Below are 23,855 nucleotides of genomic sequence, written 5' to 3' on the forward strand. Positions count from 1 at the left end.
GTAATCCGACTGCTGGGCATACACAATGAGGAAACCAGAATTGAAAGAGACATGTGTACCCCAATGTTCGTCACTGCACTGTTTGCAATAGCCAGGACATGGAAGCAACCTAGATGTCCACCAGCAGATGAATGGATAAGAAAGCTGTGGTACATATAAACAATGGAACATTACTCAGCTATTAAAAAGAATGCATTTGAGTCAGTTCTAACGAGGTGGATAAAACTGGAGCCTATTATACAGAGTGAAGTAAGTCTGAAAGAAAAACACCAATACAGTGTATTAACATATATATATGGAATTTAGAAAGTTGGTAATGATGACCCTATATGCGAGACTGCAAAAGAGACACAGATATAAAGAACAGACTTTTGGACTCTGTGGGAGAAGGCGAGGGTGGGATGATTTGAGAAAATAGCATTGAAACATGTATATTACCATATGTGAAATAGATGACCAGTCCAAATTCAACGCATGAAACAGTGCACTCAAAGCCAGTGCACTGGGACAACCCAGAGGGATGGGATGGGCAGGGAGGTGGGAAGGGTTTTTGGGATGGGGGGACACATGGCTGATTCATGTCAGTGTATGGCAAAAACCACCACAATATTGTAAAGTAATCAACCTGCAATTAAAGTAAATTAATTTTAAAAATTAATAAAAAATGAAAAAAAAAGGTTGAATTATGAATCCCACTTTTTCCCAGAGGCATTCACTGGATGTCAACAGAGGGCCAGGCATGGTGGCAGGTTTCACTGCTCTAAAGAAAGAAAAATGAAACATCGACTGTTTGTTCAAGTAAGAGAAGGAAAGTTTTTATTTAACTTCTGAGAACACTGCAAGTTCTTGAACTTTGGGTTAATTATAAATAAAAATCTTGGTCCTACAGTCTATCCTTGGGAAACTCTCAATGGTCAGTATTTGTACTCAGCAGGTCACCATGTCCTCTCTCTGTTGCACCCTTTTCCCCACATGGAGAGCCAGTGCAGGGAGGCTCCCTCTACACTCCTCCATGAAATTCTTTTCTTATAAACTCACATGGTTCAGTCTACAGGGTAAATGACTACTGAAAATGAGTGCATCCTCCTATCCAAGGTAAGTACATAGAATGCATTATGTATGAATGAAAGGAATTGATTTTTTGATGGTAGAATATCAGGTATCAATTAAGTTCATGAGAACTTCATTGTTTTGAGTTCAAGGGATCCGTCCTCAATTCAGAATTTTTCCATAACTTACCGTATCTATAAAGTCAACCTTTCATGGGTAGGGTAAAGCCTCCTTCTCTTTTATAATCAGAAACCAAACCATAACCAGATTTTATTTTTCAGCTTTGTTTTTCAATATTCAATCGTTTCCACTTCAGTGGTAGTCAGATTACTGTGTTTTAGAAAGTTTGTAACTACTGTGATTAATAGAGTTACAGCTTTTTCTTATGCCGTCATCATGGTATCAAATTTCCATAAAAAACACTCCTATTTTAGAGATGCCTGTCCATATATATATTATGTACCACATCCTTTTAGCTAACTTGAGTTTTTAACACATCTTAGATTTGAGTATGTGGCTAAGTAGTATTTTATTCTGCAGTAAGTAGTGGTCCCCTGGAATTGTACAGTGAAAGACTTGTGTGGCTGTACACGGAGGTCTTGGAAGTATTACCAACCAACCACTATGCACTCAATGTCATGAAAACGAAGTCAAAGAGTATGTGCAGAAAAAAAAAAAAAAGGCTGAAAGTCTAGGCTACATGTGTGACAGGATGAAAACACATATTTTCTGCTGGCTATATGGCAGAGCTTAAGGCATCTGATGGCAAATGTATTCAAATGACCTGTGTGGTTATGATGGGAATGAAAAGAATTCCAAAGGTCAAGGTTTGTAAGGGAGAGTGCCAGAAGGACCGAATTGGCCAACGACCACTTGATAGTCTGAAGTCATCAGAAGTGAGAAAGCAAACTAATGTCTAACTTTCCCCCATCTCTACCCTCAATAATAATCATGATCACCATCATCATAAAGTGTCTTATATCTATCAGAAATTGTTCCAAGGGCTTTAAATATCTTTACATATTAAATCCTCAGAAGCCCTATGAACTAGATGCACAGAAGCTAAGAAAGTGCCCAATTTTGGCTCCAGCATATGCATTGTTAACGATCACCCTACCCTTCTTGAACACACAAAAAGGCCACAGGGATGTCTCCCAACCTGAAAAGACACGCCAAGTCAGAGCCGCCAGGCTCTTTGTACCATTCCCTAGATGGGGCTGGAGACCCGGCAGAGGCCAACCACACAGGACCAGGAGGAAAGCAGCTGCCAGCTCATCTTCTGCTTTTGTCTGACAAATCCTCAAAGTCTATAGAAACTTCACTCATAAGAACTATTCCACCCTGGCTCTCTGCAAAAGGGAGGCTGTCCTACTGTATATTGTTTGACCATATGCCCTCAGCTACACAGGCTGCTCTACAGAGACTACGTGCCAGCAGGGCATACCAGTGTCCCCATAGGTAAGTCAGCAAGGAAGGCATGAAAAGTGGTTCCCATTTGTGAAATGAACCCCCCTGTCCCCTCTGGGCTCTGCAAACAGACAGCCCAAGTACTCAGGCTCTATACCAGAAGCTATGAGCCTAGCTAAAGCCTGTGGTCTCAGGGGAGGCACAGAGACACTGGAGAACCAACACGAGAGCAGTGCATTTGGGCCCCAGAGTGGGATTCAATCCTAGAAGGAGACTAGGAATAAAAAATACCTCAGTGTCCCCCAGGGTCAGGCCAAAGTCTCCCAGAAAAGAGCCCATACAATCCAAGATCTTCTGCCCACTGAGGCAGATTCCTTCAGCACTTTCAGTTACCTGATCTAGATGTCAATCTAAAGAAATTTCTAGCTAAACCCTTTTCATCAGAGCATAAAATTGACCTCACTTGAAATCCATCTCGGTAAACAACCTTATCCAATACAATTATCCGAGGAATCCATTTTTAGGATACATACCAAACAGGCAAGAGCTACTCACAAATTCATTCACTAGGATATTGTTCCTGATTTTACACTTGACAGAATTAATGAACATAAGAGAACAAAGACAGTGGAACATCCACTCCAAGGCTTCTTGTTTTAAACATACAAAGAGAAAGGAAATGAATTTCCTGAGGTCACATAACCAGTGCAGCTTTGATGGGAAGAAATGCAGTTCCAAAGGTCAAGGATCAGAGGGTTTCTAAGGTAGAATACCCCCAGTAGGAGGCTGACCAACTTCCAACTTCTCTTCACCTCTGTCCTCACTTTTGGTCAAGAACACTTTCTGCAAAACAAAACTATACTGTGTCAGCCATGGATATGGTGAGGCCATTACCTTGTGAGAACTCTGAATGTTCCTTGTTAGACACTTGATAAGAAAGCTGTTTATACACTGAAACTGTAAATATCCAAGCCTATGGCCTCTTATTAACAGGCCAGATCTAATTATCATGAACTAAGCATATTTCCACTTAAATAATTTATTATAACTGACAAGAGCTTATTCCCATTTGAGAACAGCACAGTTTAACTCTGAACATATGACATGTAGCTAACGATTTCCTCAATGCCCAAATCTTTCTATTGCTTGAAAATAGTTTAGAGGAGGTGAAACTAACTATATACAAACGCAGGCATCTTTTCAGGAAATAAAAACTTATCTGTATGAAATAAGAGTTTTGTTTATTTGTTTTCCTGAAAGTGAAAGCATAGGCACATATTCCTCTGATCTTTTTATTTCAGTCTTCTCAATACGAAGATTTTAGCAACTCTCAATATATTAGGAGGTTCCTCCTCCACTATCCAGTCTTGTAATTTACAACTGTGGGTAGGGAGAGAAAGAACTCCCTCAACCCTCTTACTATCACATTTTCCTTTTTCATGCTGTGACAAGGGTGGAAAACTATGGGCAGCAGGCCAAATCTGGGCCTCTATCTGTCAAATTCTTTTTAAATGGTTCAGTTCAGTTCAGTTCAGTTCAGTTGCTCAGTCGTGTCCAACTCTTTCCGACCCCATGAATTGCAGCACGCCAGGCCTCCCTGTCCATCACCAACTACCAGAGTATACCCAAACCCATGTCCATCGAGACGGTGATGCCATCCAGCCATCTCATCCTCTGTTGTCCCCTTCTCCTCCTGCCCCCAACCCTTCCCAGCATTAGGGTCTTTTCCAATGAGTCAACTCTTCACATGAGGTGGCCAAAGTATTGGAGTTTCAGCTTCAACATCAGTCCTTCCAATGAACACCCAGGACTGATCTCCTTTAGGATGGACTGGTTGGATCTTCTTGCAGTCCGAGGGATTCTCAAGAGTCTTCTCCAACACCACACTTCAAAAGCATCAATTCTTCGGCGCTCAGCTTTCTTCACTGTCCAACTCTCACATCCATACATGACTACTGGAAAAACACAGCCTTGACTAGACGGACTTTTGTTGGCAAAGTAATGTCTCTGCTTTTAAATATGCTATCTAGGTTGGTCATAACTTTCCTTCCAAGGAGTAAGCGTCTTTTAAATTCATGGCTGCAATCACCATCTGCAGTGATTTTGGAGCCCAAAACAATAAAGTCTGAAACTGTTTCCCCATCTATTTCCCATGAAGTGATGGGACTAGATGCCATGATCTTAGTTTTCTGAATGTTGAGCCTTAAGCCAACTTTTTCACTCTCCTATTGCACTTTCATCAAGAGGCTCCTTAGTTCTTCTTCACTTTCTGCCATAAGGGTGGTGTTATCTGCATATCTGAGGTTATTGATATTTCTCCCTGCAATCTTGATTCCAGCTTGTGCTTCTTCCAGCCCAGCGTTTCTCATGATGTACTCTGCATAGAAGTTAAATAAACAGGGTGACAATATACAGCCTTGACGTGCTCCTTTCCCAATTTGGAACCAGTCAGTTGTTCCATGTCCAGTTCTAACTGTTGCTTCCTGACTTGCACACAGGTTTCTCAAGAGACAGGTCAGATGGTCTGATATTCCCATCTCTTCAAGAGTTTTCCACAGTTTATTGTGATCCACAGAGTCAGAGGCTTAGGCATAGTCAATAAAGCAGAAATACATGTTTTTCTGGAACTGTCTTGCTTTTTCGATGATCCAGTGGATGTTGGCAATTTGATCTCTGGTTCCTCTACCTTTTATAAATCCACGTTGAACAACTGGAAGTTCACAGTTCACGTATTGCTGAAGCCTGGATTGGAGAATTTTGAGCAATAATTTACTAGTGTGTGAGATGAGTGCAATTGTGTGGCAGTTCGAGCATTTTTTGACATTGCCTTTCTTTGGGATTGGAATGAAAACTGACCTTTTCCAGTCCTGTGGCCACTGCTGAGTTTTCCAGATTTGCTGGCATATTGAGTGCAGCACTTTCACAGCATCATCTTTCAGGATTTGAAATAGCTCAACTGGAATTCCATCACCTCCACTAGCTTTGTTCATAGTGATGCTTTCTAAGGCCCACTTGACTTCACATTCCAGGATGTCTGGCTCTAGGTGAGTGATCACACCATCGTGATTATCTGGGTCATGAAGATCTTTTTTGTACAGTTCTTCTGTGTATTCTTGCCACCTCTTCTTAATATCTTCTGCTTCTGTTAGGTCCATACCATTTCTGTCCTTTATCAAGCCCATCTTTGCATGAAATGTTCCCTTGGTATCTCGAATTTTCTTGAAGAGATCTCTAGTCTTTCCCATTCTGTTGTTTTCCTCTATTTCTTTGCATTGATCACTGAGGAAGGCTTTCTTATCTCTCCTTGCTATTCTTTGGAACTCTGCATTCAGATGGGAATATCTTTCCCTTTCTCCTTTGCTTTTCACTTCTCTTCTTTTCCCAGCTATTTTTAAGGCCTCCTCAGGCAGCCATTTTGCTTTTTTGCATTTCTTTTCCATGGGGATAGTCTTGATCCCTGTCTCCTGTACAATGTCATGAACCTCTGTCCATAGTTCATCAGGCACTCTGTCTACCAGATCTAGTCCCTTAAATCTATTTGTCACTTCCACTGTATAATCATAAGGGATTTGATCTAGGTCATACCTGAATGGTCTAGTGGTTTTCTCTACTTTCTTCAAATTAAGTCTGAATTTGGCAATAAGGAGTTCATGATATGAGCCATAGTCTGCTCCCGGTCTTGTTTTTGCTGACTGTATAGAGCTTCTCCATCTTTGGCTGCAAAGAATATAATCAATCTGATTTCAGTGTTGACCATCTGGTGATGTCCATGTGTAGGGTCTTCTCTTGTGTTGTTGGATGAGGGTGTTTGCTATGACCAGTGTGTTCTCTTGGCAAAACTCTACTAGCCTTTGCCCTGCCTCATTCTGTACTCCAAGGCCAAATTTGCCTGTTACGCCAGGTGTTTCCTGACTTCCTACTTTTGCATTCCAGTCCCCTATAATGAAAAGGACATCTTTTTTGGGTGTTAGTTCTAAAAGGTCTTGTAGGTCTTCATAGAACTATTAAACGTCAGCTTCTTCAGCGTTAATAGTTGGGGCATCGACTTGGATTTCCGTGATATTGACAGGTTTGCCTTGGAAATGAACAGAGATCATTCTGTCATTTTTGAGATTGCATCCAGGTACTGCATTTTGGACTCTTTTGTTGACTATGATGGCTACTCCATTTCCTGTAAGGGATTCCTGACCATAGTAGTAGATATAATGGTCATCTGAGTTAAATTCACCCATTCCAGGTTGGAACAATTCAAAAGAAGACTATTTTGCTGCATATAATAACTATGTGAAATTCAAATTTGAGTGTCATTGGGTAAATTTTATTGGAATGCAGCCATGCTCCTTCATTTAAGCACCATAGGTGGTTGCTTTTGCTCTTCAGCAGCAGAGATGAGGAACCACAAAAGAGACCACAAACGCCCTCTGGCTCACAAAGCCCGATGTATGTACAGATAATGTTTGCTGCTCCTGTGCTGAGGTTCTATTGTACTTTCACAAAGCCATGCCATGCTGAATCTATGGATGCCCATCATTCCACCAGCTGCCTCAGTCTTCAAAGACAAAATACAAGAGAACTGAAAAGTACCAGATTGACTAGAATGGGGCCTGTGTTTTGAGGCACTTGAACATGACCTGCCCTCAATGGAAAAGGAACAGTCAGTGTTTCCCGAACACGAATGGCTGCACAGGTGAAAAATGCAGCATTTTTTGTGGACTAACAAAAGGACTGAAAGATATGACTTCATACCATCAGACAACATTATACCAGATTATACAGCATTATACCAGATGATGTCACCGGGCACACAGTAGCAGAATTTAAGGACAAAAAAATGGACACCTTAAAATGGAACACAGTTTGTGGGTCTAGTGATCAATACTAATATAGATGAATTAGGCATCCACTTGGACATGGGGTAAGTTACAGTGTTTACACAAAAGGAATGTTAAAATATCATATGAAACATGAAAGTATTTCAAATTCTTAATTTTTCTGTCACTGAAGTTAAGAAAATGTACCTATTAAGAATGTATACACACCCACTTAAAGTACTGAGGACCTGAAGGAGAACATGTAAGTAAACAAGCCATAGAGACCTGATGGAAACAGCATCCTGGGAAAGTTTGTCTGGCAGGGAGATGCAGGCTGGTCCAGTAAGGGGGTGTTTTAATAGTTCCCTCCTGACTTGGAAGAATTAGTGTCCTTCCCCAGACTGCTGTGCTTTACAGCCGTTATCTTATGTATTCGGAAAGCCTGATTAATAAACTATGTGCTGACAACAAAAATAACGCATTAGGCCAAGATTGCCTCAACGTTTGTTTTTTTTTTTTGGCTAATCTTCTCAGGCATTTACCTTTAATGAACATTGGCTTGGGAATATGTAGAAAACACTTAACTGAGAAGAAGCTAAGTTGTAGGATAAGCAGAAAAATATGTTTAAAGCTCATCGTGTTTGGAGCTTCCATCCATCCTATAATTCTATACCAGGGAATGAATGTCTCAGTACAGTAATCCACACCTTCTCCTTTAACACCACCATGAAGACATTGCCATATATGACAGGTACACTCAGGGATGTGTAAAACCTTGAGCATGCTTGCTGGGAGTCTACTCCTTTCCCTTCCATTTGAGATCTATCACTAGAAACCAAGTAAGAAGGACATTATTAAAAATGACATTATTGGTGGTGGTTTAGTCACTAAGTCACGTCCAACTCTTGTACCCCATGGACTGTAGCTTGCCAGGCTCCTCTGTCCATGGGATTTCCCAGGCAAGAATACTGGTATGGGTTACCATTTCCTTCTCCAGGGATCTTCCCGACCCAGGGATCAAACCTGGGTCTCCTGCATTGTAGGCAGTCTCCTGTATTGCAGGCAGTCTCCTGTATTGCAGGCAGAACCTTTAACAACTGAGCCACCAAGGAGCCCCAGATGACACTATTAGTAACAAACTACTTTCCACAACACTCAAAGGGGATGACAACTAGTGTGCTTCATACAGAATATGGGAATTGTGGGTTTAGCCTCTGTTTAAACATGGGCAGTGGTGGAGAATTCAGTAATTCCCAAGGCTCTTTTTTATTTTAAAAGTTCTGACCGCAGTAAGTTCTTTCTTTGGTTAAGCCTGAATCTGTTTTCCTATAGCTTCTACTCATCAATGCTAGTCTATCACATGAGGTTTAATAGAAGGATCTAGCCCCTCTCCACCCAATAACTAGTTATATATGGAGATAATGGCCATGGACCTTCTCCTATAGAGCATCTCCACAGCCTGCTCTGCAAACAAGACACTCTCTCCCTCTCATAAGGAATGACAATCGCTTCATTCTTTCCCAAATCTGCTTGTCTTCAAACTTGAGGCTACCCCTATATGTATGGCTGAGTCCCTAAAACTATCACAATATTGTTAATCGGCTATACTCCAATATAAGGGCTTCACCAGTGGCTCAGCAGTAAAGAATCTGCCTGCGATGCAGAAGATGCAGGAGATGCCATGGGTTCAATCCCTGGGTCGGGAAGATCCCCTGGAGGAGGGCATGGCAACCCACTCCAGTATTCTTGCTTTGGAGAATCCCACGGACAGAGGAGCTGGCAGGCTACAGTCCATAGGGTTGCACAGAGTCAGACATGACTGAAGTGACTGAGCATGCACGCCAATATAAAATAAAAAGTTTAAAAAAACTTGAGGCTGCCCCTTCAGATAATTCCATTGTCGTTAAAATGGTCTATAGCAATGCTTTCATCTTGAGGACTCCTGGTTTTGATAGCTTTATCTTAGCCCCTAAGATGGTAGCTACACTTTGACTTGGGATCCCAGACAAGCCCCCAAGATGATAGTGATAAGCTATCCTGATACCTTGTCTTGGGATCTCAGATGAGCCCCCAAGAAGATATCTTTAGCTTAGCCCCAAGATGATAGCTATACTTTGTCTTGGGATCCCGAATGAGCCCCCAAGATGATAGTGATAGCTATACCTTGTCTTGGGATCCTGGATAAGCCCCAAAGATGATGGCTTACGGTGAATGGTGCTGCCAGATTTGTGATCTCCAAAGGAGAAGATTTAACTCCGGGACCAAAGACAGTCTCAGTCACTCAGAGCTTTGTGTAGATTTTTATTTAAAGTGAAAGTGACAGAAAAAGCTTCTGACATAGACATCAGAAGTGGGTAGGAGAGTACCTGCCTTGCTAGTTTAACCAGAACGTTATATACTTTTCTGCTAGCTGCTAAGAATAGAAAAAAATACCTCAAGGCTGTGAAAATTTTGCCCATACCCTTTCCCATAACATACATTCTGGGATGACATTGGCACAAGATTAGCCAGAAGGAACAGGTTATCCCAGAGTTCAAGGCTGTGGAAGTTTTACCCAGACCTTCTCCCATAACATACATTCTGTGCTCAAAAAAGCATGTCCTTGAGCAAGAGATACTGCTGGCTAAGAAGCCTATGTGTTCAAGGCAAAAGAATGTGAAAAAGAAAGGATGTTCACCTCCTTCTGAAAGGGACCTTAGGCTTGGACTCCTTATCAACCTGCCTAAGTTAACTCTCAGTTTCAACAGCAGGAATTTCCTATGATACTTTTCAGGCTGCAAAAGGAGACACTGTATTCCTTGGCTTGGACTTCTACATAACTCATGTACACAGAAACAAGAGAATATTTCGGAATTTATCTCAGGTGCCCTCTCCTCTAGAAATGTTCCACTGATCTACCCAGTCTGAGTTAGGTCTCCCATGAAAATACTTCCCAAAACACCAAGCACCATGTCTTGCAAGACACTCATCTCGGTGCCTATTTCTTCTATCAAAACTGAAAGCTCCTTGAAGGCAGGAACTGTACCTTAATCATCTTTGTATTCCTGGTGTCCAGCAGGATGCCTGTCACATGGAAGCATTTATAGATATTTCACGCGAATTAATGAACATAATCACACACACACAGAATCACTGCAGCAACTGATGTAAATCTGTGAGGAAACCAGAGGTCCCTTCAATTCCAGTACTTCCTATTGTTAGGGGAAGCATATTGACTGAAACTGCCCACCCTGGCCAGTAAACATTTGCATGAGGTATTTTACGACAGGAGGTCCTCTGTAAGCAACACAGATCTAACAAGCCACCACCAACCAGAAGAATTTGGAAAAGAGCAAAAGGTGGTCCTACCACCTCCCAGAATCCTTCTCGCTGGCATCCATCTTGGCTGAGCAATGCAGGCATCGCCAGGAAGGACCCTGAGTCAGAATGATTGGCAAAAGATAATCTGAAAGCTAACCTCATCACCATAAAACCTAAGATTGAAAACCACGTGGCAGAGCAGTTCTGCTGGGTTCCCTAACCCTGCTTCTCTCTGCCCGGGCACCCCTTCCCAATAAAATCTCTTGCTTTGTCAGCTTGTATGTCTCCTCAGACAATTCATTTCCGAGTGTTAGACAAGAGCCCACTCTTGGGCCCTGGAAGGCATTCCCCTTCCTACAACACTCTTGCCAAAAAATCTGAAGCTTTTCAAAGAAAAAAATCCAGACAATGGATTTTTGAGGAATCCACACAATGTTTGAGGAAGCTTGTAAGCAGCAGATACTACTGAAAACTAACAAAGAAACAATTCCATGTGAGGCAACTACGAAGAGGACAGAAATGGTGATAGCAGGGTTCCTGCAGAGACAATACAATGGAAGGATTCCACCCAATCAGCTCCTCAAGGGGAAGGCTACAGGGCTAAGAGGTGCACAGGTAATTTTACTGCGTCTCAGCAGGAGAGTGGTCAGGGTGTCTTTTTTTTTTTAATTAATCAATTTATTTTAATTGGAGGCAAATTACTTTACAATATTATAGTGGTTTTTGCCATACATTGACATGAATCAGCCATGGGTATACATGTGTTCCCCATCCTGAACCCCCCTCCCACCTCCCTCCTCATCCCATCCCTCAGGGTCATCCCAGTGCACCAGCCCTGAGCACCCTGTCTCATGCATCGAACCTGGACTGGTGATCTAGTTCACATATGATAATATACATGTTTCAATGCTATTCTCCCAAATCATCCCACCCTCATCTTCTCCCACAGAGTCCAAAAGACTGTTCTATACATCTGTGTCTCTTTTGCTGTCTTGCATATGGGGTCATTATTCCCATTTTTCTAAATTCCATATATATGCATTATTATATTGTATTGGTGTTTTTCTTTCTGACTTACTTCACTCTGTATAATAGGCTCCAGTTTCACCCACCTCATTAGAACTGATTCAAATGCATTCTTTTTAATGGCTGAGTAATATTCCATTGTGTATATGTACCACAGCTTCCTTATCCATTCGTCTGCTGATGGTCATCTAGGTTGCTTCCATGTCCTGGCTATTGTAAACAGTGCTGCGATGAACATTGGGGTGCACGAGTCTCTTTCAATTCTGGTTTCCTCATTGTGTATGCCCAGCAGTGGGATTGCTGGGAGAACAATCTCTAGGAATACCCACTTCTCTCTCCCAGTAGTCTTGCTTGATGCAAACCTCTAATCTATCTCATTTTGTTGTCTAATTGCACCTCTGAGAATACAGCTGAACAAAGGATCTCTATTCTAAATGCTTGATGATCAGAAACCCAACTATGGAGAGGTGATTCTTCTGCAGGCTTGGGAACACTGAGTTAAAATCTTTCTGTGAGTAATAAACACATTACCAAGAGGCACAGTTTGAGAGTCTAAACCTACAGCATGTGTTTTCCAATTACCACATAAGTCTCTACCTTTAATGTGAATTTTAACATGAGTGGAGAGTGCAAAACTTGGCACAGAACCACAGATAAGGCAAAGGATAAGTGGAATAACGTGGAATTAAATAATTTCCACATCTCACCGAAATCTAAATCTCTCAATTTACCTAGTTACAAGTCCAAATACAAAACCACAGCTGTGTTCTTCAATCAACAAAACTTCATTTTAGGAATATTTAGATTTTGAAATAAAAACTTCAGAAACTCATTATTTTCTAGGAAATAGGAGAAATAAGTGTTACCTGGTGGCTCAGACAGTAAAGAATCTGGCTGCAATGCAGGAGATCTGGGTTCAATCCCTGGGTTGGGAAGATCCCCTGGAGAAGGAAATGGCAACCCACTCCAATATCCCTGCCTGGAAAATTCCATGGACAGAGGAGCCTGGTGGGTTACAGTCCATGGGGTTGCAAAGAGTTGGTCACAGCTGAGCAACTAACTCTCCTTTTTCAGACTCAGAGGGACATCTGTGGGTCTTTGTCTGAAGTAGAATATTTGTAAGATGTTCTCTTATTTTGATTACTTTGCAAGATTGGTGTGGATTCAAAGCCTTAATTAGTCATTCAGTTATAGAGTTTATTCTCCAAATTTCTTCTTTTTAGTCTCATCTTTAAGAAACAGAAAGGTAGTCTCAGCTTTGGCAGTGGGCTACTGAACTTATTACCTTATGTCCTGGCAGAGGCTGAAAGCAGGACTCCAATTCTGATTCCTTAGTCCTAAATTCCTAAATATAATTCCTGCCTAACCTGTCATTAATGACAGGGCTCTGACTGAGTGGCATATTATACTTTCCCTCCGGTGGGGGTGGGGGGAGGGAGACATCAAAGGATAAGGGGATGAAGGAAGACTGGGTGTAGACAAGATTGGTGCAAATTAACAGACCCATGGGGCTGCTCATGAAGATGGGTATGGAACTCCAATTCAAACGGGGAAGGAGGAGTCAAAGCCAAGTATTCTGAGCAGCTGTGTCAGATTCTAGAGCCCCAGATGCTGTCAAAGAAGGATGGGTAGAATTCTGTTTCAAAAACTATGAACAGCAGTGGCTACTGGCTTTGGCTGAAGGTCAGGTAGTATTTCAAACCATCTAGAGACGAGAAATAGAGACCAATGAGGACTTCAGTTCAACCGAAGCAAGTGGCTGTCAGGCATTCAGTGTAAGAGGCTGGCTTTCCAGGTTGGGACTCAAGACTCTCATATTAAATCTCCTATCAGTGAGGGTCCTTATTCTATCAGTGAGGGTCCTTTATTCTATCAAAAACTTGGCCAGAAATACCAGCTAGATAAACACTGAACAGTCTATTTCACAAGACTCCGGTCTCTGGGCAGCTCATCTTTCCTTCAGGAACTCCAGTGTGTCTGGTCCTCTCTTGCTTGATGTTTCCTTCAGTTCAGTTCAGTTCAGTTGCTCAGTCGTGTCCGACTCTTTGCGACCCCATGAAACACATTAGACTCTGCTTATTCTTGCTTATTTTTTATATGCTCACTTAAGTATCAGGAAAGTCTTCCCTGACCACCCTATGTGGGTGAGTATCCTCTGTTCCAAGCTTCTCTAGTGCCACATTTCGTTACCCTTGCCACACTGGACAGTAATTGTCTAAAGTCTGTTTTCCCCACTAGATTATGAATTTAATTCAGTCAGGAACCTTATCTGTCCTGTTTACTGATGTATCCCACAAGCCTGCCTCAAAGGAGGTACAAAACAAAACTTTGCTTTGTTCATCAATGAACTCTTCAGAACAAAAGCTGAAAAAGACAGGGCAGAAAGCATCTAGGAATTTTCTGCTTGATCCTTCATGCAGAAAGCAAAAATATTAATAGCAAAACTGAGTAGCCCACTGGAACTCATACAGACTAAGTAAAAAATGTGGTTTCTGGGTATCATGGGCTTTTGACATTCTCTCTGTTCAAGTACACGGTTTGGACTCCCAGATCCTTTACTCATTCACAATTTAACATCTAAAATGATTAATTGCACTATGTAATACTCATTCTCCATCATAAGCCTATGTATCTCTTTCAATGATAAGTCTCAAAATGAAAGAAAAGCAAAAGGGAAAATATGGCATCTGTCACAAGAAAAATGAAAAGGCGTATTTTGTTCACCACCTCCACTCTCACTTGTTGAGAATCTGCTCTTTTAAGGAAGAATGTTACATGATTTATACCATTTTTAATCCTTGATAAATCTCTGAAGAATGAACTTGTATTCTCCTTTTACATTTATGAGAATACAGAGGCCCAGAGCAATACCCTGACTTGTGTAACAAGCACTGTAGGTGGAACTCAGGCCAAGAGCAGACAGGCTCACAACTACATTCACTGCACCTGCTGACTCTTGCTGGCACAGTCCCCTCAGGGAAGTTCTCGAAAGCTAGAGAGTGACTCAAACTCTCCCCAAAACATCTGATACATCATTCCCCACCTTTTCTTCTTTTCGTACCAGCCCAGTCCAGTTCAAGCACCAGCTCCATATTGTCCCTATTTGGAAAAGTGATGATAAAATCCATTATGACATTTCACCTTCATGGAGTCTTTGTTCTCAGGATAGTAAAAAAAAAAAAAAAAAAAAAAAGCACTTTACATTTTCTGTTTTACAATATACATTAAAAAGAGAGTACTTTTAAGAGTAACTTTTGCATCCTCAGGTACCAGTGGAGAACAGCTTCCCCTTTCCTTTCTCCCTTCTCCACTTAGTATGCTGGGAGATTTTATGTCAAGGGAACTCTAAGTGATGAAGACTCACCCTCTCCATCTCTTTGAAGTCATCATCTAGCTTGGTTCCTTCAGCTCCTCCAACCTTCTCACTCACTTTCTGTAGAAAATAACCAAAAAAGAGGGAATTATTATAAATAAATTTTCTTTTAAAAATGTGTCACAAGTTTTAAGTGCTTTGACAAATATCATCTAATATAACATCACAACTATTCTCTGACATAGGTAGGCAGTCTCATTTTCACAGGAGGCAACTGTGAATCAGAGGATATGGATAATTTACAAAAATCCATGCATCTGGTAGATACTGAAGCAAGAATTCAAAGCTCTGTCTTCTGATTTCAACTCTAGTGCTATTTCTATTATATAAATCATCATACAACTATCGAATCACTAACATTTTCCTTTTGAAAGTTCCAAGGGACAATAGCATCATACAATAATCATTTCCCTCTGATAATGGATCTAAAATACTACCTAGGTAGAAAATTACTGCATCTTCAACCTATTCTTCAATGGGCTGTTGAACAGATAATCACAGCATCTATCAAACTGGTATGAAAAATACCAGCCTAACTGATCTTCAGATAAAAGGACTTAAATAGTTATCTTATAAATCTCTCTGTAGCTGTCCATATCCTTATATACATAAGACAAATTGTGTATAAAGATGTTGAGAGTATTTCTTTGCTACCCAGTCAATTCCCATTATCATACATTCTATATTCATCAGTTTACATATGCAAATGTACATTTTCTACTTGTAGAATTCATGCTCATTAAAAAATTAGATATTCTATTCTGTTTTGAAATAAAATCAAATTAAGTCTAATAAAAATTACAAAGGAATCACAAGAAAAATATTTTACTTTCATTAAAAACAGGAAATATTAAATGCTAATGACACCAGAATGTCATTCCTCTTAAAATAACTGTAAAGATAGTTAGATGCTTTTTACTAAGATGTCACTGTGCTACATAAAGTTATCACATACACATATTGAAGTATAAGTTTTCATTTCCTTTAATAGCTACTGTGTTGAGGGTCTTTGCAGAAGATCCCCACCATGGTCAGACCTGCAGCAACCTTAGTAACAACTGGGTCATCCAAGTAAGCTTGGTTTACCTTCCTTTAAAAGGGCCCTGGGATACATGGCTCCACTTTCTTGCCTTGGAAGCTCTTATATCCCCTTACTGGGTGCTGAGGTGTAGTGCTTACATTCCCCCTTTTAACTCCTGTGTTCTGCCACAAGGAAGAGCTTTAGAAGAGATCACTCTTGGGAAAATCAAGAGTCTGAATTCTTTCACCTCTCTGGCCCAGATTTCACCTCAGCAGCAGTAACAGAAGGAATATGCTGTGATGAAAGGTCATGGCATGGACTGCCATGGCACACAGTGTTGTTATGCAAATTAAATGGTATAAAATATAAAAACTCCTGTCTGAACCTGTAAGACAGGCAATATACCCTAGTTCCCTTCTCTCACCGATAAACTGTATCTGCTGGGCTTCCCTGGTCTGCTTAAAAATCCTGGTCTTTTCTATCAGTTTATTTAACTTTTTTTAATACCTTAAGAAGAATCTAACAATTTTCAGAAAACTGAGATTTGCATAAACAAACTTTTTTATGAGGCTTGCATAAATTAAAAAAAAAAAAAATTACCTTTAAGGCAATTTCCCCAAGTAAACCCTAGGTGGCTTTGCATTCACGCCACAGCACTGAAGAGCTGTCCATGGTGCTGGCCATTTCTGCCTAAAGTTCTTTGGATCCAAATGGCCAGATGGCCAGAGTTCAATTCACCATTTCAACCCTCAGTCCTCGACATCAGCTCTCTCACTTAACTTGTTTCCTAAGTGATGGTGGCTATCAATTATTTCAACAGTCTGCACAGATCAGCTGCCGTCTATGGGGTCGCACAGAGTCGGACACAACCGAAGCAGCTTAGCAACAGCAGCAGCAGCAGCCCAGATCTAGGCTTTGTGTTGCGTCACTATCAACCAAATGAAAGTCTGTATCAACTGATCTGGCACAGCAGTCAGTTTTTGCCTACTTTCTTAAAGATGTTACCAAGCCAGAGAGAGATGGAAAGGTCTTAGAAATCAGTTTAGAACCTCCTAGTGGAATTCCAAGTGTCAATAACTTAATCTGCATATTCAAGTTTAAGTCACAGAAAATTAGGAATCGAAGGGAACTTAAAAGTTGTTATTATCAAATTTTCCTTATCAGCAAACAAATTTTACTCTGATTTTTACACTGATTCCCTCCCTTTCACTTTGCTTAGTGATGGCAATTTCAGCTCATACTTAGCCCCTCTTGTGTCTTATTCTTGATGTATGTGGTTATCTGTTAAATTTGGGCCAGGAAACTCTATAATCTTGTTGAATTCCTATGCAATAAAGAAATATAAGCCTCATACTCCCAACTCAACTGTCTCAGTTCTACCTGACTGCCTGCAATGTCAGGCCCAAGGCCCCACTTTGGTTAAAGAGAATCATTATAGATATATTCCTCTCATGATCCATGAAAGAGATGTTTAATTTTCATTTGCAAAATTGTCACAAAAACCAAGTAGCTGAAAAATGTCTCCATTTATAGTAACATTAGAAAATCCTGGTAACCTTGGTTAATCACATTTTTGCCATATCTAAGCAATAAAATAGGACCTTCATCAAAACCACAAGAGCTTGTATTATACTTTCAACCCATATTGCTCAACTGAAAGTAATTTTAATTTTCTCCTTTTTTATATATAGGTTAGCACCAGAGTGGCTCACTATATTATAGGAATACCAAATGGGATCACACTGGCCGTTAGTAATTCAGAACTAGTCCTAGTAACTCACACAAAGCACAACTCATCAGTCCATTGACTTTAACTATGTGGCTTAAGTACTCTGTGTGTGTGTGTGTGTGTGTGTGTGTGTGTGTGTGAGAGAGAGAGAGAGAGATGGTGGGGAGAGAGAGGGATGAGGAGAGAGAGAAAGGGAGGGGAGGGGGACAGAGAGGAAGGAAGAAAGAGAAAATATGATTCTATTCTCCACAAAAGCTGACATTTGAACTGCTCTAAGAGAAACTGTTCACCAAATATATTGAATGAGGCTAACAGATACTGGTCTTTGTCTGATTGTTTGGTTGATATAAATTTCTTATCTGATTTGATTCATGGCAAAAGAAAGAATATTCAAAATGACATCTACATTGTTCTCTGGGCTATTTTTTTCTCCAAGTCACAAAGGATCTAAATATACTAAGGCACTGAATTAAACAGTGTGCTGAATAACCATCTTCTCATTCCTTAGGAGTATGCCAAATATTTTCTCCTCCTGTCTTTTAAATAACATTACTGAAACTTCTATTGCTTTTGTGTATGTGAGTCAGGTGAGGAAGACAGGATCCCTGAGTTCAGCTGGCCAACAATGAGTTTTGTTTTCCTTGGTGGTGGTTTAGTCACTAAGTCATGTCTGACTCTTGCGACCCCATGGACTATAGCCCACCAGCTTCCTCTGACCATGGGATTTCCCAGACAAAAATACTGGAGTGGGTTGCAATTTCTTTCTTTGGGTGATATTCCCAATCCAGGGATCAGACCTGGGTATCCTATATTGCAGGCAGCATCTTTACCACTGAGACACTAATATGGCTCTTGTTTTCCTTACCTCGTACCATTTATTTAAGAATAGTTTTGCTCTACTATATTCCAGTGAGGTGGTTCCTAAAACCAAGATTTCATATTATTGAATATCTTCCGACGTTGTTTGGTATACTTTAGCTAGTATACTCACTTTTTGAGAAACTTAAAAGTTATTTGAATCAAACAAAACAGTATACATGAGTCAATATGCCCACCTGTACCATCTAAAAACAACTCTCCTGTTCAAAATCTTCCAGTGTACTCACCTAGCACAACACTGAGAACTTGTGCTTCCAATCTTATTTTCTATTACACTCTCCATATATATTCCAACCAAACCAAAAAAATCTCATCTTCCTCTATTTTATTCTTCATTATATTCATCACAAAATATACCCAGTAAAGATTTGCAGGCTGAACTGCAGTGCAATTTTGTAAATGTTAATGTTAAAAAGACTGAAAGGAAGCATAAAGTAAGGCAGTTTGGACTGATCATTTCACCCAGGGATGGTTTTCCAAAAGGCACAACTCTTCAAAGAAAGAAAATAAATAATATAATCAACTCACAGTTTAAATTAAAAGTCTTAATTTTGAGTCTGCAGTCTTGTTGCCTCATGCTATTTTTTCTATATGCCAAATAAGAAAAATAAGGGAACCAGCAGCAGAAGGCAGCTTAAATAAATGACCACTGTTCTCAGCCCAAAGGATGAGGATGCTGCACGCTCTCCAACAATGACTCATCCTCCCCTGCATGAATTGTCACCTCTAGGTAAAAGACACTCCACCCTCTAGCTGCAGCTCTGATACTTCCTTATATTACACTTCTGTCAAACACTGAATATCCAACTACCTTATCTCCAACTGCCTTTTATAAAAGTCTCCTTGAAAATCACATCATCAGTGAAATTCAATAGACTTAATACCAAATTCATACATACTCCACATACCTGCAAAGTTATTTACTGTCTGATGTCCATATTTTTGTTTAGCTTTGTCTCATTATTCATTATACAAAGCCAGATTTTCTTACCAGTCACCAAATACACTGTGTTAATTCCTTTTGCCTTGTACCTAGACCTATGTTATTTCTCTTTTCTAATTTTCAAATCCTGCCAACTACCTAAGATGCTAATCCAACTTTCACCTTCTCCATCTTCATCTTGAATGCCCACCCTAGATGGAAGTTACTAGATTTCCACTGCACTCTTAATGAAACACACCATCTGATGGACTCCCTGGAACTAGCTACCTCATGAATAAAACTGCTGAGAACTTTTGCTTATCTGATTATAAAATTCAAAGATGGGAATCATATCACATGCATCTTTGTCTGAAAACCTTTGCAGTACCTAACACACTGCACAGCAGAAAATCATCAGCTGAAACAAAAATGTGTCTCAATGAATTATTCTAAGAGCAAAATAAATCAAAGGAGGACCCTTAATTATGAGTGAGCACTGGTTCTTTATCTCATTTCTGGGAGTTTTATGTCCCTTGTAAAATGTCATAACTTTTTTTTCTGTCGACTATAAGTAAAAATATAGCAAGCTCAAAATACTGCTTTCCCAATATTTATAGAAAAACGTCACCTATGAAAGAAAGAAAGTGAAAGTGAAGTGGCTCAGTCTTGTCCAACTCTTTGGGACCCCCTGGACTGTAGCCTACCAGGTTCCTCCATCTATGGGATTCTTCAGGCAAGAATACTGGAGTGAGTTGCCATTTCCTTCTCCAGGGGATCTTCCCTACCCAGGGATCGAACCCTGGTCTCCCGCATTTCAGGCAGACGCTTTACCCTCTGAACCACCAGGGAAGTCAAATAAAAGAAGCCCATACTCTGACTCTATGAAAGTTCTTTAATTATTATTCATTAGTTAGGTACTAAAATTAAAGTGATAATACTTGACAGCATACCTAATATTCAGAAGGAAACAGAAAAATCAAAATCACAGCAATATTATCTTGGTATTTGGCTAAATACAAGTAGATCTAGCTTTTCCAGATGGTGGTGTTGCCATGTATGAAAGGGAAGATGGAAATACTTTATAGGATACAGGTTTCACACTAGTTTTTCTCAGCTGTCATTAAATTGGAATGCTTAAATGCCATGATGTTTTGAAAGTGAATTTCAAAAACTAGATATTATTTTTCTCAATTAGAAATTTCATATTTTCTTGAAAATGAGGAAAGGCATTTTCATCTGTCTAAACTAAGTTAATTGAACTAACTGCACTAATTCTATTTCTCACTGTATTGAAGAAAAACAAAAAGGTTTGTCCTCTAAAAACTGGTGCTTGCCAAGGGCATTTGCCATCTGTCTCCATAGGGATTGAATCCCGTGCTGCTGCAGCCACTGACCTTTGACACACCTGAAGGGAGTTCAGGGTAGAGAATGAGTCACTCTGTGCTTCAGTGAAACCGGTAGAACAGGTCTTAAGATAGATATTTTCAGGAACTGATTGCATGATCCCAATCCTTGTATTTCCTCATATCTAGAAAAGCACTAAATCCTTTTATGTTGACATCAGCTCCTCAGGAGTAACAGAAAACCTCTTGTAAAGTGCTTAATTGCAATGAACACCCCCTTCACCAGATCACATATATTGACCTTCCCTCACTGTCTGGAGCAGTTTATCAGAGCTATCTCAGGTGCTGTCTCCTGGGCTGCAGTCCTCATTTTTGCCCCATATAAAACTTAACTGCAACGTTGTGCATCTTTTTTTGGTCGATGGGTTCCTCTCATAGTTATACCCCCTGCCCCAAGAATTCAACAGAATAGGAATGATTTTCTTTGAATATCTGGAGCCAAAAACTTTAGAATGAGTTAGGAGAACTAAGCACTTGGCCCTTTTCCCAACTTTCAGCCTATCTTGCTTTTTGTCAAATACTATATAGAAAATGCAGAAACTGATTTGCATGATGTTCTAAGCTTCTGGTGTGATTCACTTGGGTTAAGAGTAATAAGTTTCTAAGCTGTGTTGCACCAAATTGAGAACTTCCCATACACTATGTGGCTAATTACTTACACACACACCTCAAAGGGAAATGGTAGTATTTATAATAGGCATATTATGCAAATTTCAGCCCCTTCCTGGAAAGACAGTTTATACTATCACCTACAGCTGCATTACAAGTGATCCTATTTCTGTCTTCTAGAGAAGAAAAAAAAAAAAGAAAATTAAGTACATAAAATGTACATAATAAAAACCAATAACCACTTCTCTATTTTTCATTCATCCAAAGAATCTAGTTCCTCATCAGATAAGGGGTAATTTAGTAAGGGGGATTCACAGAATTTGAAAGTATATCCATAAAGTTTTCCATCCCTGGCAATAGGAAAAAAATCATGCATTTTCATAGTCTACAGCAATAAGCCACCAAAACTGAGCAAAATGCAAAAAGACAGTGTCTGCTAAAAATAGACTCCAAGACTTAGGGCTAGAATTATGTCATATACTATTTTTTTAATTCTATTTAAAGCTCAGTTATAAAAATCCCTTGAGAAAAAAGCAGAACTTAGAAAGAAAAAAAAAAATACCAGTAATTCATTTGGGATTTCAGTACCCTCTAATGAATGGCCTAAAACCTAAAGCCCTATGACTCAGCTGATAAGGCAAAGGAAAGTAGCCCTAGGTCTTCCATTGTTAAGAGCAACTGTTGGGAAGCTCTTTACTTTTTTGTAAACTGAAACTACAAACTTCTCTGAGCCTCTGTTTCCTCATCCACGAATTGAGGTAGGGTGTGGTGAGATAACCAGGAGAGTTCTAAGGTGTCTTTCAATTTAAAATTTGATGTCTACTTCTAGTATGGTTAATTTGATGAATCAATTAAGCTAGGCTACAGTACCCACGCTAGCAAGGTAATGGTCAAAATCCTTCAAGCTTGTAGCTCAGTCGGTAAAGAATCTGCCTGCGATGCAGGAGACCTGGGTTCAATTCCTGGGTGGGAAAGATACCCTGGAGAAGGAAATGGTGACCCACTCCAGTATTCTTGCTTGGAGAATCCCATGAACAGAGGAGCCTGGCAAGCTACAGTCCATGGGGTCACAAAAGTCAGAGATGACTTAGTGACTAAACCAACACCAGGTTTCAAAAGCATATGAACTGAGAACTTCCACATGTACAAGCTGGATTTAGAAAAGGCAAGGAACCAGAGATCAAATTGCCAACATCCCTTGGATCAGAGAATTCCAGAAAAACATCTACTTCTGCTTCATTGATTATGCTAAAGCTTTTGACTGTGTGGATTACCTGATCACCTTACCTGCCTCCTGAGAAACCTGTATGCAAGTCTAGAAGCAATAGTTAGAACCGGACATGGAATAACTGACTGGCTCAAAGTTGGGAAAGGAGTACGTCAAGGCTGTATATTGTCACCCTGCTTATTTAACTTCTATGCAGAGTACACCATGCAAAATGCCAGGCTGGATGAAACAAAAGCTGGAATCAAGACTGTCAGGAGAAAGACACAGATGACACCACCCTAGTGGCAGAAAGTGAAAAGGAACAAAAGAGCCTCTTGATGAAGGTGAAAGAGGAGAGTGAATAAGCTGGCTTACAACTCAGTATTCAAAAAACTAAGATCACAGCATCCAGTCCAATGACTTCATGGCAAATATATGGGAAAACAATGAAACCAGTGACTGATATTATTTTCTTGGGCTCCAAAATCACTGCAGACGGTGACTGCAGCCATGCAATTAAAAGATACTTGCTCCTTAGAAGAAAAGCTATGACAAACCTATGCAGAGTATTAAAAAGCAGAGAGATCACTTTGCCAACAAAGGTCCATATAGTCAAAGCTATGGTTTATCCAGTAGTTGTGTACAGATGTGAGAGTAGGACCATAAAGAAGGCTGGGCACTGAAGAATTAATGCTTTCAAAATGAGGTACTGGAGAAGACTTTTGAGAGTCCCTTGAACTGCAAGGAGATCAAACCAGTCAATCCTAAAGGAAATCAACCCTGAATATCCTTTGGAAAGACTGATGCTAAAGCTGATGCTCCAATACTTTGGCCACCTGATGCAAAGAGCCAACTTATTGGAAAAGACCCTGATGCTGGGAAAGATTGAGGGCAGGAGGAGAAGGGGGTGACAGAGGATGATGAGATGGTTAGATGTCATCACCAACTGAATCGACATGAGTTTGAGTAAACTCCAGGAGATAGTGAAGGATTGGGAAACCTGGTATGCTGCAGTCCATGGGGTTGCAAAGAGTTGGACACGACTGAGCAACTGAACACCAACAACAACTGTACTCAGTTATTCAATCAAACACTAATCTAGGTCTTGCTGCAAATAT

General features: G+C 40.2%; 1 protein-coding gene across 5 annotated transcripts in view; it reads right to left on the reverse strand.

Annotated features, from left to right (window-relative positions):
• Positions 1-23,855, reverse strand: part of SH3GL2 (SH3 domain containing GRB2 like 2, endophilin A1) — a 392,098-nt gene that overhangs the window by 152,765 nt on the left and 215,478 nt on the right. For all 5 annotated transcript variants that reach the window (XR_014056489.1, XR_014056490.1, XM_081499191.1 and 2 more), the window contains exon 2: positions 14,959-15,027. Coding sequence is in view for 3 of the 5 variants with exons in the window: in XM_081499166.1 (XP_081355292.1) it covers positions 14,959-15,027 (69 nt within the window). In the remaining 2 variants the exon portion in view is untranslated. The remainder of the gene's footprint in view (positions 1-14,958; positions 15,028-23,855) is intronic.

The sequence above is a fragment of the Giraffa tippelskirchi genome, chromosome 1, assembly GCF_054371585.1.
Source record: "Giraffa tippelskirchi isolate mGirTip1 chromosome 1, T2T-mGirTip1v1.2.pri, whole genome shotgun sequence".
NCBI lineage: Eukaryota > Metazoa > Chordata > Mammalia > Artiodactyla > Giraffidae > Giraffa > Giraffa tippelskirchi.